At 42.0% G+C, this 17,462-nt stretch overlaps 1 protein-coding gene across 1 annotated transcript; it reads left to right on the forward strand.

The window, feature by feature from the left end:
* Positions 1–973: 973 nt before the first annotated feature.
* On the forward strand, positions 974–16,526 carry LOC101742345 (apolipoprotein D). Its single transcript, XM_004926822.4, has 6 exons — positions 974–2,307; positions 4,810–4,964; positions 12,824–12,891; positions 13,576–13,727; positions 14,954–15,131; positions 15,790–16,526. Exons 1-6 carry the CDS (start codon positions 2,191–2,193, stop codon positions 15,927–15,929), a joined length of 810 nt encoding a protein of 269 aa, XP_004926879.1. The 5' UTR covers positions 974–2,190; the 3' UTR covers positions 15,930–16,526.
* Positions 16,527–17,462: the final 936 nt, after the last annotated feature.

Raw genomic sequence — 17,462 nt, forward strand, 5'->3', positions numbered from 1 at the left:
GGGTTGAGCTACACACCCGTGCGGGCTCACATGATAGAGCATCTGCCACCAGTAATTACGCAAATATAATTTTTGCGGGTTTGGTTGTTTGTTACACGATTTTATTCCTTCACCGTGGAAGTTACCCGTGAACATTTAATCACGTATTTTATAAGAAAAATTGTTAATAGTCCTGAATATCAATAGACAACACTGGTGGTAGGACCTCTTGTGTTTCGGTTTGAAGGGTGGGGCAGCCGTTGTAACTATATTGAGACCTTAGAACTTTATCTCAAAGTGTGTGGCGCATTTACGTTGTAGATGTTTATGGGTTCCAGTAACCATTTAAGACCAGGTGGGCTGTGAGCTCGTCCACACACCTAAGCAATAAAAAAAAATACAGACGATAACTACCTATTCGGCATTAACATTACGTCTTATTATTACTACTAACTTTTTTAATCGAAAATCGATTCCCGTTCCAAAAATTGAACATCTGCATTTTCGTCTCTTCATATATGAGTTATTCATTTCGTATACCTATGAGGCGTCTTATCCTTATGGTCAAATAAAACGAAACAGAAATGAATAATGAGCATCCTTAAAAAAAAAAAAAAAATTGATAATAATTCGGATTAAAAAAACATTAATATAATTTCATTTTATAGGTTCAAATCTGACTCGATTCATTACCTACTTACTTGTTAGTTGTTTTAGGAACAGTCACGTTTTTTGTCAGAATAGGTACTTGTGCGTCATTACAAATTTGTTTATGTAAATTATTTTCCTATTGATTGGAACATGCTAGAGAATAAATTGTTATAATTAGAATCTTTATTAGGTATATTAATTGCTTAATTGGTTAATAGGTATGTACTTAAAGTTTATTTTAAAAAAACTACAGGAATTAGTTTATTCAATTTAAGTCCCATCAAAACAGGTTCGAAATTAATTTTAAGACGAGACTCTTTGAATTTAAAAAAAGTATTTAATGTTAAAAATATTGTATAGTTTGCAAAGTTTTTCGCGCGGATGATATTTTCTATTAAATCTTGTTTCGACTATATATATTATATTATCTATGTACTATATTATCTACTATGACATTCCTCAACAACAAAAAAAACGCCTACACATTAACTTCTTTAATGCATAAGTATCTTTTTAATTTTATTATTTTCCTTAATCTATCATTTTAAGTTAGTGGAAAACTTCTCGCGACTTTTATTGGTATATATCATATCTGATCAACTATTTATGGAAACAATATTTATTTGGAAACATCTAAAACATTTTTAAGACCTTTGACGCTTATCATGGAGCACTATCCTTAACGATTTCAGATCAGTAAGCACGCTATTATGTATGTAGCTAGTGTTAATTGGTTGAGTTAAATTGCTGTAAAATACGGATATACAGACGAAAGAAAAGAACATTTTTGACCATTTTCTTACACAGCTAGAGTGACAATTATTTTTGTATAAAAACCCAGGACAAGGAGCAAAAAAAAACATTTAGTTTTAAACAGTACGAATGGTCACCGTATACATAAGTAGCCCTAAAATCGATACGAAATCAAACACATACAAAGTAGACTATATTAATTTACATTCATGTTTTTTTTTTCTTTTTTCCTGTCTATGAAATGACTATATCCTCCTCCTCGCGTCGTTTTCCTCATTACTGAGGGTCGTGACTCTCCCGCTGCATCAGTTTCTTCCGTACGATTTCCCTCCATCTTCTACGATCCTTAGCTTTGTGGAAGGCATTGTGGAAGTTGATGTCCAGAGAAGATCGTATTTGGTCTGGCCATCTCGTAGGACTGCGTCCTCTGGGACGTTTGTCATCTACCTTTCCTGTCACCATCAGCTGTTCAAGATGACTATATAGATACAAGCTAAATCATGCACTGTCTTTTGGTCAGATTCTTAGAAAACATAGCAAAAATATTTATTTACGCATTAGCTAACGGTTGTTCCTTGAAATCGAAATCTCACAGACGTAAGGTCAAATAAACAACATTAAAATATTGAATGATGAGCGGGTGCGTCACGCGTATAGTCATTCATTCAAGTTTCAAACATTTGAAACATTTCACTTCACTCAGTCCATAGATTATACACTTAATCAGTCATCCAGCGATCGCTCGCGTCGACAGTCGTGTTAACGCATATTTCTTAAAACTACGTAACTCGCAAATATTGTAACAAAATGTGGAAGTTGACGGTATTAGGAGTGTTTTTGACTGTTACCTATGTTTACAGTCACACTTATCACTTAGGATCATGTCCCATTGTTGAGCCTATGAGCGGATTTGAGATGAACAGGGTGAGTCTTTTGTTACATTTATTGTAGGAGGTTATCAGCTTTAGGTCAACAATACTTAACACTGGAAGATTGTTATTTATGGAAAAGTGTACTACTGTGATTGAAATTCTAAAACAATAAAACGTTATTTGATCGTCACTTTTACTGTTTATTCACAGTCAGTTAACATTTTTGTAATAAGTCGTCAGTCTCATGACCTCATGGCCCTCTTGCACTATATTGTTTTAATTAATTTTGTTATGTATATTTTAGGAAATGAATAGTTCATTACGCGTAGACGATAGAAAACTGAAAACAGAATAGGTACTTACCTATATGTTTTGTTGTGAATTAAAATATTCACACTATATATGTAGTTACAATTTACTATATATTTATTGACTATTGTATTTAAAACGTTAACTTCATTGTTTTGATTTGATTAAAGTACTAATAATTTTCTTTTTCGTGAAAACTATAAAAACGATAAACGATAAAAAACTTTATAATGCTATGAAAAAAAACATTTAACATAGGTAGGTGCTAAAAAACATTTTTTACGATTTCGATTCCGAATACCTCTGATTTTTTTTTATTGCTAGATGGTTGGACGAGCTCACAGCCCATCTGGTGTTAAGTGGTTACTTGACACCTGGAGCCCATAGACATCTACGACGTAAATGCGCCACCAACCTTGAGATATAAGTTTAAGGTCTCAGTATAGTTAGTTACGACGGCTGCCCCACCCTTCAAACCGAAACGCATTACTGCTTCACGGCAGAAATAGGCAGCGTGGTGGTACCTACCCGCGCGGACTCACAAGAGGTCCTACCACCAGTAAAAGGCGAATTGGCGGTATTTACGTTATGTTAAACGTAAATTATCTATGGCCCCGGTAAAAAATGAACACCAAATGTTTCTTTATCTACTGTTATAATAACAAAAACTTAACGACGAAAAATCTCGTTCTACAAGTCTGGTATAACCCCTCGAGGCTAGAATAGATAGAAAAAAAAAACGAGAAATTTTAATGCTTGTAACAAATAATTTGTTAACTTACTTTCTCTCTTAAGTAGTACAGAGCATGTCAAGTCTATTAACATTATCTCTTTGTATATTCTATGCCTTACTTAACTAATCATCGAATTGTGACGAAGCTTTCTAGCTATTTTTGGCGCTTTAGGAAGATCATGAGCAAAGAATCGGGTTCGAGGCAAAAAATATCTATTGTCGACTTTGCATTGGGGATTCTTTCGGAAAAAAAAGGGTACACGTAATACGATGCGTAGTGCATGCTAGACAAAATCGATTAAATAATACGAACCCTTAAAATACCTTAGAGTAAATTTTGTGAATCATAATAATGTGTATATAATATTTACCACCCCGCCTATTTCAGCCGTAAAACAGTAATGCGTTTCGGCTTGAAGGATGGGGCAGCCGTTGTTGAAACCTTAGAACTTATATCTCAAGGTGTGTGGCGCATTAACGTTGTAGATGTCTATGGGCTCCAGTAACCACTTAACACCAGGGGCTGTGAGCTCGTTCATTCATCTAAGCAATAAAAAAAATCCACATCATGTATGACCAGTGGCGGTATTGATAACCGTACAAACAAAATCATTACGATAACAAAAATAAATATATATTTAGGATTGGTAAGAACGGAACGTGTGCAAAGAGTGTGGAACAGAGCGTTAAGATGTGAGTGAGAGGAAACGGTAAGAAAAGGAAAAGAGAATGACAGAGAAAAGGAAGATGGCGAAGGCGATTGAATGAGCAGGGCGTAAAAAAGGTGTCAGTTAACCCTTTGATTGCCATGTAATTATGACGCTTTCTGCTACTAAGGCGTTGGAATTTCTGGCAGACTCTCGGAAAGACGAATCCGAAGATACTGAGAATGAATCTTTTTCTAAGAGACCCAAAAAACTAAAACATACTTTAACAAATAAGAGAAGGTAACGTTAGGCAATCCAGGCGCCTTAGTAACAGAAATAATCAGAAATATTTACTTCAGTGCGCCGCGTAGGGTTGCCCTACATGGCAGTCAGAGCTAATTTGTCTTTTAAGAGATTTTATGACCTGGTAACTAAGACCTTTAGGTCAAGTCTTATTTTAATTTATATTCTTAATTTTATGAAAAATGATATGGAGTGAAATGAAATGAAGATGATTAATTTGAGACATTAATCAATTGAGATGAAATTAAATGAAATGAAATAAGATGATATGGGATGAAATATAATCTCAGTAAAATGGTGGTCATTCACTGAGATTCTTTCAGTGGACTTTTTGGGGGATGCCGAGAAGTTACGTCCAGCGGCTTTGTTTCATTTTTTCACATTTGTGCACTTTCACAGATATTAAACAGTTAATAAACCACAGTTATTACACATTTAAACCTGAAGAAACACTAAATAGACAAAATAAAACAAATCACACAACTTCACTCCTCGCGTTCCCGCCAAAAAGTCCTCAGAGTTAACGATCCCAATTTTACTAATATATTTTTGTAATCCACAGTTGCTAGGTGTGTGGTACGTTATACAGAAGACCTCAACAGCATCCCACTGCATCACGTACAACTTTAGCAGGACCGACGAGCCTGGACAATATCAGCTGGAACAGGACTCTCAACATTTCATACTCGGATTGACGCCCTTGAAACACGACTACAAGTAATAACAAAATATTAGATTTTACTTAGATACTAGCGGACCCGACAGACGTTGTCCTGCAAAAATTCATTCATGTCGATCCAGCCGTTTTTTTTTTATTGCCCTTGTAGGCAGACGAGCACACGGCCCACCTGATGGTGAGGGGCTACCGTCGCCCATGGACTTCAGCAATGCCAGGGGCAAAGCCAAGCCGCTGCCTACTTATTTCTGCGGTGATGCAGTTATCTGTTTCGGAGTGAACGGTGGGATAGCCGTTATACGTTATAACGGTGGGATAGCCGTTATACGTTATAACGTCAGTCTGGTGTAGTGGTAAGTGACATGGTCACTACACTAGGGGGTCGCAGGTTCGAATCCCGCCAAGGGAAGATATTTGTATGCATCCGAATCATTACTGCAAGATCATGTTGATAAATGCAGTGTTAACTTTAAGTTCACAAATATTGCTATAAAGGACATAATTGATAATTTCAAGCTCATTAATATTAAAAAAACTGGTGATTTATGGGGAATATCAATTAAGGTTATAAAATCCATTATTGATATAATCGCACCTTACCTTGCTACAATATTTAATGACTGTATTGATAGTGGTGTGTTTCCTGATCTAATGAAATATAGTAAAATAATACCTCTGTTTAAATCTGGTAGTACTTTTGACCCCACTAACTTTAGACCCATTTCAGTACTACCTACATTGAGTAAAATTTTTGAAAAAAATATTTTGGAACAGCTTTTGAACCATTTCTATTCCAATAACCTGCTTCATAACAAACAATATGGATTCACTAGAGGCCGTTCGACTATTGATGCAGGTGTAGATCTTATTAAAAATATTTTTCAGGCTTGGGAGGAATCGCATAATGCCCTTGGGGTATTCTGCGACTTATCTAAAGCTTTTGATTGTGTTGAGCATAATACATTGTTGAGGAAATTACACCATTATGGTATTAGGGGCGTTTCATTAGAACTTATTAAATCTTATTTATCCGGAAGAATCCAAAAGGTAGACGTTAAAGGAAAGAGATCTTCCGGTGTCTTACTTAATATGGGTGTTCCTCAGGGTTCCATATTGGGTCCCTTCTTATTTCTTGTGTATATCAATGATTTACCAAAGTTTATTGAAACCCGTCACGAGGTCGTATTATTCGCTGATGATACATCCTTATTGTTTAAAATTAAACGACAATTGGAAGATTATGACGATGTGAATGATGCTATCTCGCGCGTGGTACATTGGTTTAGTGTTAATAATCTGTTATTAAATAACAAAAAAACAAAATGTATAAAATTTACCACACCTAATGTTAGACAAGTAGACACTAATATCATTGTAAGTGGAGAGACACTGGAGCTTGTTGATTCGACAGTTTTTCTTGGTATAACAGTTGATTCCAGGCTGCAGTGGGGTCCTCACATATGCAAGCTAGCGAATAGACTTAGTTCTGCAGCGTTTGCGGTAAAAAAAATACGAACGTATACTGATGAAAATACGGCACGTCTAGTTTATTTCAGTTATTTTCATAGTGTTATGTCCTATGGCATTTTGCTATGGGGCAATGCTGCCGATGTCGAAACGATTTTCATCCTGCAGAAGAGGGCTATTCGTGCTATTTATAATATGCACCCGAGGGAATCCTTGAGGGACAAGTTTAAGGAAATCAAAATTCTAACTTTAGCGTCCCAATACATTTTTGAAAATTTATTGTACGTGCGTAAAAACATTGTAGAATTCCCCAGAGTCTGCGATTTGCATAATGTGAACACTAGGAACAAACATAGGCTTGCGTTGCCGGCGGCTCGAATTAAGAAAATAAGCAACTCTTTCAGGGGGCTGGGTGTACAACTTTTCAACAAGATCCCACAAAACGTTCAACTACTACCTGTTCATAGATTTAAGAAAACTGTCAAGGAACGTTTGTGCAACAAGGCATATTATAAAGTTAAGGATTTTTTACTAGATGGCACTTTTTTTTTTTTTTTTTTTATGATTGAAGGATTACTGGTGGCCCGGAGGCCTTTCCAGTTTCACCAGGACAGGTGGGCGAGCAAAGGCTCAGCCAGGAGGGGTGGGATTTGCTAACAGCTACCCGAGCGCCTCCGAAGGAGACCTAACAGCTCAAGAGCAGCTGCTTCGCGAATGAATCTACTACCGGATCGGAATCGCGACCCGCTGAGAAGATCCGGCGAGAAACTCAGCGAGCTGATTCATGGGTTAGGTTGCACGGCGAACTCTTTGTCGAGTTCGACGAGTACGGTTACCGAGGTTCCTAAGCCTGCTCCTAGAGCTGAAGGCGTCTAGTGCGAAGGTTATTGGATCTGATGGATCCGTAAGGACGTGTCTAGGGCGTCGACGGTGACTGGCTCCTGCATGATCAGGATTCGGGGAGTAGTCAGCGGCGGCTACGATAAGGCGATTATCATGACGCATAGCCTTATCGAAGTACCGTTCCGACGCTGACTTCATGTATTTCTGTATAGATTCGAGGCCCAGGTCGTCGTGTAGGTCAACGTTCCTCACGAACCACGGAGCTCCGACGGCTAACCTGCAAAAGCGGGATTGTAGAGATTGAAGGGTGTCTATGTGCGTGCGGGCCGCGTGAGCGAACACCACACTCGCGTAAGTCATGACGGGCCTTATGCAAGTTTTGTAAAGTGTCACCTTGTTCCGAAGGGACATTTTACTCCGCTTACAAATCATGGGGTAGAGTCTACCGAGAATAAACGCGGCACGGTCACGGACTGATTTTATATGCGGGCGGAATGTCATCGATGCATCCAGGGTAACGCCCAGGTACTTGACCTTCCTGGCCCAGGGTATGGATTGACTAAAGAGAGTAATCGGGGGTGTGAGATTCCTCCTCCTAATACGGGAGGAAATCCGTGTGGAGCTTCCCCTCTGAAAGAGCACCGCAGTACTTTTCGCTGGGTTGATGTCTATGCGCCATTTTCGGAACCACTGTCCTAGGGCTAGGGCTGCGCTCTGAAGCTTCTTCGCGATTAGGGACTTGTTTCTACTGGAATAGTAAACAGTCGTGTCGTCGGCGAATAAAGCTAAATGGGTCGGCGGCGACCGGGGAATATCGTTAACGAATAAGCTAAATAGGAGGGGTGAGAGGACAGAGCCTTGCGGGACTCCAGCTGTGAGAGGTCGTGGGGAGGAGCGGGTTCCCTCGACTCGATATCGAAAAGAGCGGTTTGACAAGAAGTCCCGTATGATGAGCACGAGACTATCCGGCACACCCATGTTGAATAGTTTGAAAATCAAACCGTTGTGCCAGACTTTGTCGAACGCTTTTGCGACGTCGAAGAAGAGAGCTCCCGTGTATAACGGTTTTGGTCGATTAAGCCCCACAAGAATGTGCTCCGTGAGGCGGTGCACCTGTTGAACGCATGAGTGATTTGTACGGAATCCGAATTGTTCATCGATGAGAATGCCCTTGGATGAGACGAAGTCTCTGAGGCGTTTGTAGAGCAGACGCTCATACAGTTTGCCTAGAGACATGAGGAGGCTAATCGGGCGGTAGCTCGTCGGATGATTTTTTGGTTTACCGGGTTTATGTATGCCGATAACGTCCGCTTCTTTCCACACCGCGGGAAAGATACAGTTCGCCATAGCGGCATTGAAAATAGATGCCAACATCACGATGAGTTGGACGGGTAGAAGTTTAATAACGCGGTTGGATATACCGTCGGAACCGGGAGCCTTGCGAGGACGTAGGTCTTTGATCAAGTCTTTAACTTCCATCGGGGTGACGGGTGGTAACACATCAGAGGGTGGCAAGGAGGCTCTGCGTTCTACCTCACTGTCTACTAATTCTACATGCACAGGGTCCACGGATTGAGTGCTGGGCGTGCACTGAGTTTGCAATGTATCGGCCAGCAGCTCTGCTTTTTCGTCATCATCGAACGCCGTGAGTCGGCCTGAGGGGCCTACGAGGGGGGGCATAGTTACTACCGTATCCGATTTGAGAGTACGAGCTAAGCGGTAGTAAGACCTTTGGGAGGGCGCGAGTCCTTCTAAGAAATCAGACCATCTGGCATCTCGGACTTCGGCGATGCGAGACTTTACGTCGCGTTGTAGGGCACGCATTCGAATACGATTTTCCGCGGTAGGATACCTGTCGTAGGCGCGTATCGAGGCGTTCTTAGCTCTAAGGAGTTCCCTAATATCGTCGGACAATTTGAAGCGGTGAAGGAAGTCCTCCGCTACAACTTGTTTCGATGACCTATCTAATGTCGAGGTGATGTGTGACGTTAAGATGTCTATGGCTTCAGCGGTATCCTGAGGAGACGGGGTAGAGTCCGGGCTAAACGGTAGCGATGGTGGATCAGATTCAGCCAGGCTGATGCCCAGCGTGTGCCAATCCACCACAGTCCTCGTGACGGGAACGGAATCAGGAGCGCGACCGAGCTTCATAACGACGGGACGGTGGTCTGAATCTAACTCTGAAACTACTTCGATCGAGTGTAAGCGCAGAGTTACGTTTTTTAATAACGCTATGTCGAGTATATCCGGGCGATGCGCGATATTTAGCGGGTAGTGAGTCGGGATTAGCGGAGCGACGATATCGAAGGCGAGATTATCGACTAACGCGTCAAGCCGCCTGCCATTCGGGGTTGTGGTGTGTGAGTTCCACCTAATGTGTTTACAATTTAGGTCGCCCGCCAGAATGACAGAGCTCCCCATGCCGAGCAGCGCCTCGATATCACTGCTTAGAACGATCTTATCCGGTGGAAGATAAACGGACGCGATAACGATCGGCGCGTGTCCCGTCAGTGAGATTCGGCACACTGATGCTTCGATATTAGCGAGCGCGGGAGGATCGAGTGGGACGCAATGCAGGGCTCTTCTATAGTAAATGACGGTACCACCACCACGAGCAGAGAGCCTGTCGTTCCTGACCATGTTATAGTTCGCGATTTTAGGGTCACGGCGCGCGGGCTTAAGTAGGGTCTCCTGCACTAAAAAGATATCAATTTGATGGTCACGCAAAAAGTCAGAAACCTGATCACGCTGATTTGCGAGACCGTAAGCGTTAAAAAATCCTATCGTTACGGATAGGGGCTTTATTCTACTTATATACGCCATTGATTACCGGCGGAGTGAGGGGAGGACGTACGTATTTAATGACGCGTATACGTCGGCGTATTCTTGCACAACGGCGATAAAGTGTTGTGCAGTGGAGGCAGAGCGAATGGCGTCGCCCAAAGCGTTAACGCGCTCAAAGTTGATCGACTGAAAGAAGTCGATCGCTAAAGCGAGATTGTCGGACGCGGTCGGAGGGCAAGTCGCGGGAGAGGGACGAGTCGCGGGGGCGGGACGAATCGTGGAGGAGGGAGTTGTAGCCGTGTTCATGTACGGCAGCGGTTTCGCCCAGGCCGAGACACTGGGCACCGGCGCCGGAACGAACGCTGGCTTAGCCTGCGACACAGAGGGTGCCGAGGCTTTGATGTCTGGGCCGGAAGCTCGGAGGCGGTTTTGGCGGGCGACGCGGCGATTTATTTTCGGGGCTCGGGGGCATCCGCGGTAATTTGCGGGGTGACCCTGTGTTCGACACAGGACGCAGCTAGGCGGTTCTGTCGCGGTTTTTTGATCGCGAGTGCATAGGGCCGTGGCGTGATCGCCTAAGCACTTGACGCATCGGGGGCGCGCGTGACAGTTACGGGAAGAATGCCCGTATAATTGGCAGTTATGGCACTGGCTAGGTGTGCCTTTCTTGTGTGGGGTTTCGACTGCGATTCCGGAAAGGCTACAGACCGTTCGGATGTTGAATATTTGCTTACCCTCGGGGGTAGGCTGGAGGGCGACGAGAACCATATTATATGGCTCCCTTCCGCGGCCTGTGTGCATGCGGTGTACGGAGTTAACCGGTAGGCCTTGTTCGAGAAGGTCGGCCTTGACGAGCTCGGCATCCAACTCTTTAGGGATGCCACGTATAACGGCACGGAGTTCGCGCTCCTCCTGGAGCGTATATGTGTGGAAACTTATACGCTCCTTACGGAGGTAAGAAGAGAGGGCCCTATGGTCGTCGGATGTTCGAACCTTAATTTGAATGCCGTTCGCGAGGTTACGGGCATTCGTAAAATTGATATTTTTGGCCTTAAGGGCCAGGGAAACTCGTTCCCAAGCTGCCTTCTCTTGAAGGATTACCGGGGGAGGGGTCTGGGCTTTATTTTGTGCCACCGGACGCGGCGACGGAGTGGCACGGGCTGGAGGCGCAACGGGAGTCTGAGGGCGGGGGCGCGACGCGTTCGCGGCTTTGCTAATTTTAGCGGCCGCGGGAGCTCGAGACTCCGCGGCACGCTTCTTACCCTTTTGCACCAGGGTGAATCCATCCGTCGATGAGGCGGGAGCGAGGTCGACCTCCATCTCCGAGTCAGAGTCGGAGGACGAGGAGGCGGGCGCAGGTGACCTACGAGTAGGTGTTTTGGACGGCGCGACGGAGGCCGCGGATGATCGCGCTGCTGGAACGGTGACCACGGCGGACGACGCAGCAGTTTTACTCGCCAGTATAGGCGACGCGGGAACGGCAGGCACGACGGAGGCTGCGGTGCTCGATGCAGAAGCTTTGCACGCAGGTACAGGCGACGCAGGAGCAGCGAGCTCGGTGGAGTCCACGAGAGGGCTCGCAGTGTGATCGGCCTTGAAGGCCTGAAACTCGGAAGTGAGCTTTGGGTAGCGAAGCCGGAGAAATTCCGCAAATACAGCGTCCATGATGTCTACGTGCCCAGGTGGGGCTACCCTGGGTCTTAGAAAACACTCGCCTTGCGGCGAGGCCCCAACTTCTCGGACCTGAGCGGTTCTATTGAACACAGGTGGCGATGCGGCACGATTACTGCAGGACAAAGAAAAATCACAACAAAACGGAAATAACAAAAAGAAACAAAACAATTAAACACTTCCAGGAAGACAGTTTGTCGGCAGATGTACCACGAACACAGAAATAACAAAAGGAAACAAAACAAATAAAAACTTCCAGGAAGAGCACTTAGTCGGCAGATGTACCACGAACACAGGCCGCGCGAACAATGGCCGGGCTAACAAAAGCCGGGCGATCGAGTGGTCGATGAGCACGTCCGCGCGTGACGGGTGCCTCTATCGGAATGACTAGATGGCACTACGTGGGAATGAGGCGTTCGCTCCTGGCCTTTTCATTTTTCATTATTATTATTATTTATTTGAATTGTATTTTTTTGACTTGTTTTTTTGTATACTGTAAATATGTTTTCTTGTTTAAAAAAAGAAAATAGTTGAGAAAATACAAAAAAAAAAAAAAAAAGGCTTGAGTTTGTTTCGCCGGTTCTTCTCAGGACTGTGGCTTTTTTTGGAATCGGTGGTAGAGTTAACATTTTCTTTTACATTTTGACATTCAACAAGTGTGTTTTTGATGACATCCAAGTTGAAATAAATGATTTTGAATTTGAATTTGAATTTGATATGATAAATATAAATGTCTTTTCCAGGGTTATGGATGTATATTAAATATAATAAAAATCTTACATTTATTTCCTTTATCTGGTACCTGTAACACAAGTTCTTTACGAACTTATCACGGGATCAGTTAACGTGGCGTGATTGTTAGTAAAATATTTATATTTATATTTATATATATTATACTGTTAAATCTGACATTCTTCAAGGCGGATGGGGCTTTATGCAATAAAAAACATAGTAAAAAAAAGATTAAAGTCAATTTATAATCGCCTATTTGGCTAATTAAAAAATCTAGAATGATCGGTGAATCAAATGAAAACATGCAATTACTTAACGAATTTTGCGATACACTGCATACACGTTGTGATGTCTATAAGATGAAGCGCCTCATGATATCTGAATAACGTTTGTCTGTATACAGATATACTGGTGTCCTGACAGTACCTGACCCCGCTGTTCCTGCAAGGATGAAGGTTCGATTCCCTCTGAGTAAGTTTTTTTTTTTCAAAACTCAAGCTATCCTAAAATAATTAGGACAGTAAAATATATGGGTTTTTTTTGTAGAAGGATGCAATGTGCACAGAAAACTTTCACCAAAATGAATAAAGATTGTATAGCGGATGCTTACTGCGATGAGAATATTAAAACATGTTCGAAACTTTGAGTTCAGCAATATTTTACGCAATGCTTTTAAAATCTGACGCGCGGAAACTAATAGCTTACTAAGTGAGATTCTCGCTGGACTTTCTCGATGGGTTGCGATTCTGATGCGGTATTAATTCAGCTAAGCACTGCTCTTGCTAGGGCTATTGTTAGTAAATTCGCAAGGCTAAGCCCTGTGAGCTCGCCTATCGATTCGTCAGTAGCTGTAATAACCCTTTACCAGCGATTTACTGGTGGTAGGACCTTTTGTGAGTCCGGACGGGTAGGTACCACCACCCTGCCTATTTCAGCCGTGAAGCAAAATTACATTTTGGTTTGAAGGGTAGAGCAGCCGTTGTAACTTTACTGAGACCTTAGAACTCATATCTCAAGGTGGGTGGCGCATTTACGTTGTAGATGTCTATTGGCTTCAGTCACCACTTAACACCAAAGGGACTGTGAGCTCGTTCACCCATCTAGGCAATAAAAAATAAAAAAGATTAGGTAACAACAACAAAAAAAATCGTTCAGGCGTTGCCGGCTCAGCAAGCTACACAGTTTTGGCAACGGACTACACAACATACGCCGCGGTCTTCACTTGTCAGAAGTTAGCGTTCGCTCATAGACGATCTGCCACTATCCTCTCGAGAACGAAAGAACTCGACAAAATGTTTGTTGATAAAGTAAGTATACAATGCAATACCAAATGCTTTTAATTTGCAGTTTTTTAATAACATGCTTAAACCTTCGTTGAAGTCGTCTTGGCCTAAAGGATAAGACGTCCGGTGCATTCGTATCTAGCGATGCAACGGTGTTCGAATCCCGCAGGCGGGTACCAATTTTTCTAATGAAATACGTACTTAACAGATGTTCACGATTGACTTTCGCGGTGAAGGAATAACATCGTGTAATAAAAACCAAACCCGCAAAATTATAATATGCGTAATTACTGGTGGTAGGACCTCTTGTGAGTCCGCACAGGTAAGGTACCACCACTCTGCCTATTTTAGCCGTGAAGCAGTATTGCGTTTCGGTTTGAAGCCTTTGTAACTATACTGAGAACTTAGAACTTATATCTCAAAGTGGGTGGCGGCATTTACGTTGTAGATGTCTATGGGCCCCGGTAACAGCTTAACCCCAGGTGGGCTGTGAGGAAAATTGATTTTATATATTTTTTTATTGGCCTTATAATCAATCGAGCGTACGGCCCACCTGATGGTGGGTGGTTACCGTCGACCATGGACGTCAACAATGCTAGGGGCAGAGCCAAACCGCTGCTCACCGCTTCTAAGGTGCTGCCTAGCGTTATCAAGCCGCTGCCTACCGTTTTGTTCAACGAGACGTAGACCTTACAATCGTATACAGGGTGTAGGTGGGGTGGTATCTAATTAAAGTGGCTAGCAGACTGTGCTCTCCCCTGAGAATTGAGTTGTTTGTAGTTGATCCGAAAATTGTGTTTTTTGTATACAATTGCAAACTATAAACAACATTAAGAAGGTAACTCTTTCGTTCGGATACCTGTGTGGTTAGTGCGAGTTTTCTAACGTTCACGATAGCGTAAAAGTTAACTCAAATTTGTATGGAGTTGGAGCGTTTGCCTATGTTTGTCGCTAGGGGCGCTGTTGCAACTCCATACAAATTTGAGTTAACTTTTACGCTATCGAGAACGTTAAAAAACTCGCACTAAGCACACTGCATTGAGCCTAGAATGAGTGCACGTGTGTATATAAACATATATATGTGGGCAGATCGATATTTTTTAGTTTTTAGTTAGTTCATTCGGGCACAACAGATTTGTTTTAAAAAAAAATGAATGTCAATATTATTTGAAATAAAGATTTTATTGTTAAAATCCACTAGATTTCGCCCTACTATACCAGATACATTAGTATACATGTTAATTCCACAGATGCGTTTAAAGCTTTCTTCGTATGGAGTGGACCCTTATGATCTTTCGATCATATCACAGAACGATTGTCCAGGTCTACCCGATGGCGCATCTGAAGGCGTGAACATAGATATAAACCCCGAGACTTTCTCGTCTCACAACATCGGCGAAGCTGTCAGGAAAACTGGCGGAGCTATTGGTAACTTAGTTTGAACATTTCACTGATAAGTATGTAAAAAAAACCTTTACTGGTAAGGTAAGGACCTCTTGTGAGTGCCTATTTCCCGCCGTGAAGCAGTAATGCGTTTCGGTTTGAAGGGCGGGGCAGCCGTTGTAACTATACTTGAGACTATAGAACTTATATCTCAAGGTGGGTGGCGCATTTATGTTGTAGATGTCTATGGGCTCCAGTAACCACCAGGTGGGCCGTGAGCTCGTCCACCCGTCTAAGCAATAATGTAAAATTCTTTAGTTTTAAAAAAATACATTTTTCTTAGACTTATTGACTGACTTGACTGCCATTGAGAAAAAAAGGAGTTCAGTTTCATTCATACATGTTTACATAATACTGTTTAAAATAATAATTTAAAAAAGATATATTTAAAGCCTTTAATTTAAGCCTCTTTTTTCTTTGTTTTCTTTTTGTTTTCCTTTGTACCAGTATTTATGGCCAGACTAAGTAAATATATTATGCAATTGAAACTTATATCTCATGTCTTAAAATGGATGGCGGTATTTGTATACACTGTATTGTATTTAAGCAATAAAAATACCATTGTTTGTTCGATTCCATGTATACCTATTTTGGGCCATTGTAAATTAAAAACTGTTCTATATGAATAACATATCTATTACAGCTGACGGCGTGGAATACGTTGTGGAGGCTGGAAAGAAGGTGTACCACAAAGTGGCTAGCAGCAAGGAGGACCTTACCGAACCACCTTCGAACCCATACGCAGTCAGACCTATGGACAGCGATGCCGAGTGGCTACCCTAAAGGGCTAAGTGGATGCGCAAGTGACGATAGATTTTAAGAATATGATCGAACTAGCTTTTGCCCGCGACTCTGCCTGCGTGGAATAGTTACTTATAGCATAACGCTACATTTTACCGCCCCACTTCATTTGCGTAGAAAGTGAAAATATTTTGAAACATTCTTTATTGCTGCTCCACTTGTATTGGTCTTACCGTGATGTTTGTATAGCCTATAGCCTTCGTCAATAAATGGCCTATCTAACAATGAAATAATTTTTCAAATCTAGTTCCTGAGATTAGCGCGTTCAAACAAACAAACTCTTCAGCTTTATATATTAAAGTATCGGTATATCAGCTTTATATATTAAAGTAAAGGTCAGCTAGTTTTAATTTTTTTTTAAAAAGCTATATTATGTCGCAAAAAGTATAATATTATGTAATAAATGTGGTAAATGTGTGAAATAATGGGCTCGGTAAATATGCATAAATGGCATTACATACAGCTGGTTTAACTATGTCTTAAATCTATTTTTTACACATCTAATAAATGTAGGTAGTTAGTTCCTTTTGTATCTTTATAATAAATGACTAATGTGAAATAATAAATGTGATAAAACCACGATGTTTTACTACTACACTTCTTTCTCGAATACACAGCGGTATCGCCACACCTTTTATAGAGTTCGATGATGATTCGTGTATTTCACATTTTGATGCATGATTGCTTCGTGACAGAGACGGCGAAAGCGTGCGCTCGTCATGACAATCTCTTTATCGTTGCCGCCGCTGACTACTCCCCGAATCCTGATCACGCAGGATCCAGTCACCGTCGACGCCTTAAACACGTCCTTACGGATCCATCAGATCCAATAACCCTTGCATTAGACACCTTTAGCTTTAACACTAGGAGTAGGGACCCCCGTAACCGTACTCGTCGAACTCGGCAGAGTTTGACGTGCAACCTAACCTAAGCATCAGCCCGCTGAGTTTCTCGCCGGATCTTCTCAGCTTGTCGCGATTCCGATCCGGTAGTAGATGCATTCGCGAAGCAGCTACCCTTGAGTTGTTAGGTCTCCATTGAAGGCACTCGGGTAGCTGTTAGCAAATCCCACCCTTCCTGTCTGAGCCCTTGCTCGCCCACCTGCCTTTGTAAAACTGAAAAGTTCTCCAGGCCACCAGTAATCTCTCAAACATAAAAAAATAAAAGCGTGCGCTCTTGGGCTGAGTGCTTGGAACGAATTAGGGATGCAGAAAGTTTGCTGTTTGTGTGATTTACTAATGTACAAAAGTACTTATATGTATGTATTTGTAAAGCCAAGGGTCCGAAATACATTTTACGATACGATTTCCTAAATTAATTAATCTTAATTTCCGCTTTCCGGAATTTCCGGCCCTGCTACCACGCCCTACGCTCCGTAAACCATATTTATATTCCTCATACGTACCAATCATACATTTTAAACAAGCAATTTTTTCAGTCATCGAAAATCTCTTTGCCAATTCCTTTGTGTTCTTAATTACTGTTACTTTCAGCTAAATAAATAAATAATCAACG

This window comes from Bombyx mori, chromosome 16 (assembly GCF_030269925.1).
Source record: "Bombyx mori chromosome 16, ASM3026992v2".
Lineage (NCBI taxonomy): Eukaryota > Metazoa > Arthropoda > Insecta > Lepidoptera > Bombycidae > Bombyx > Bombyx mori.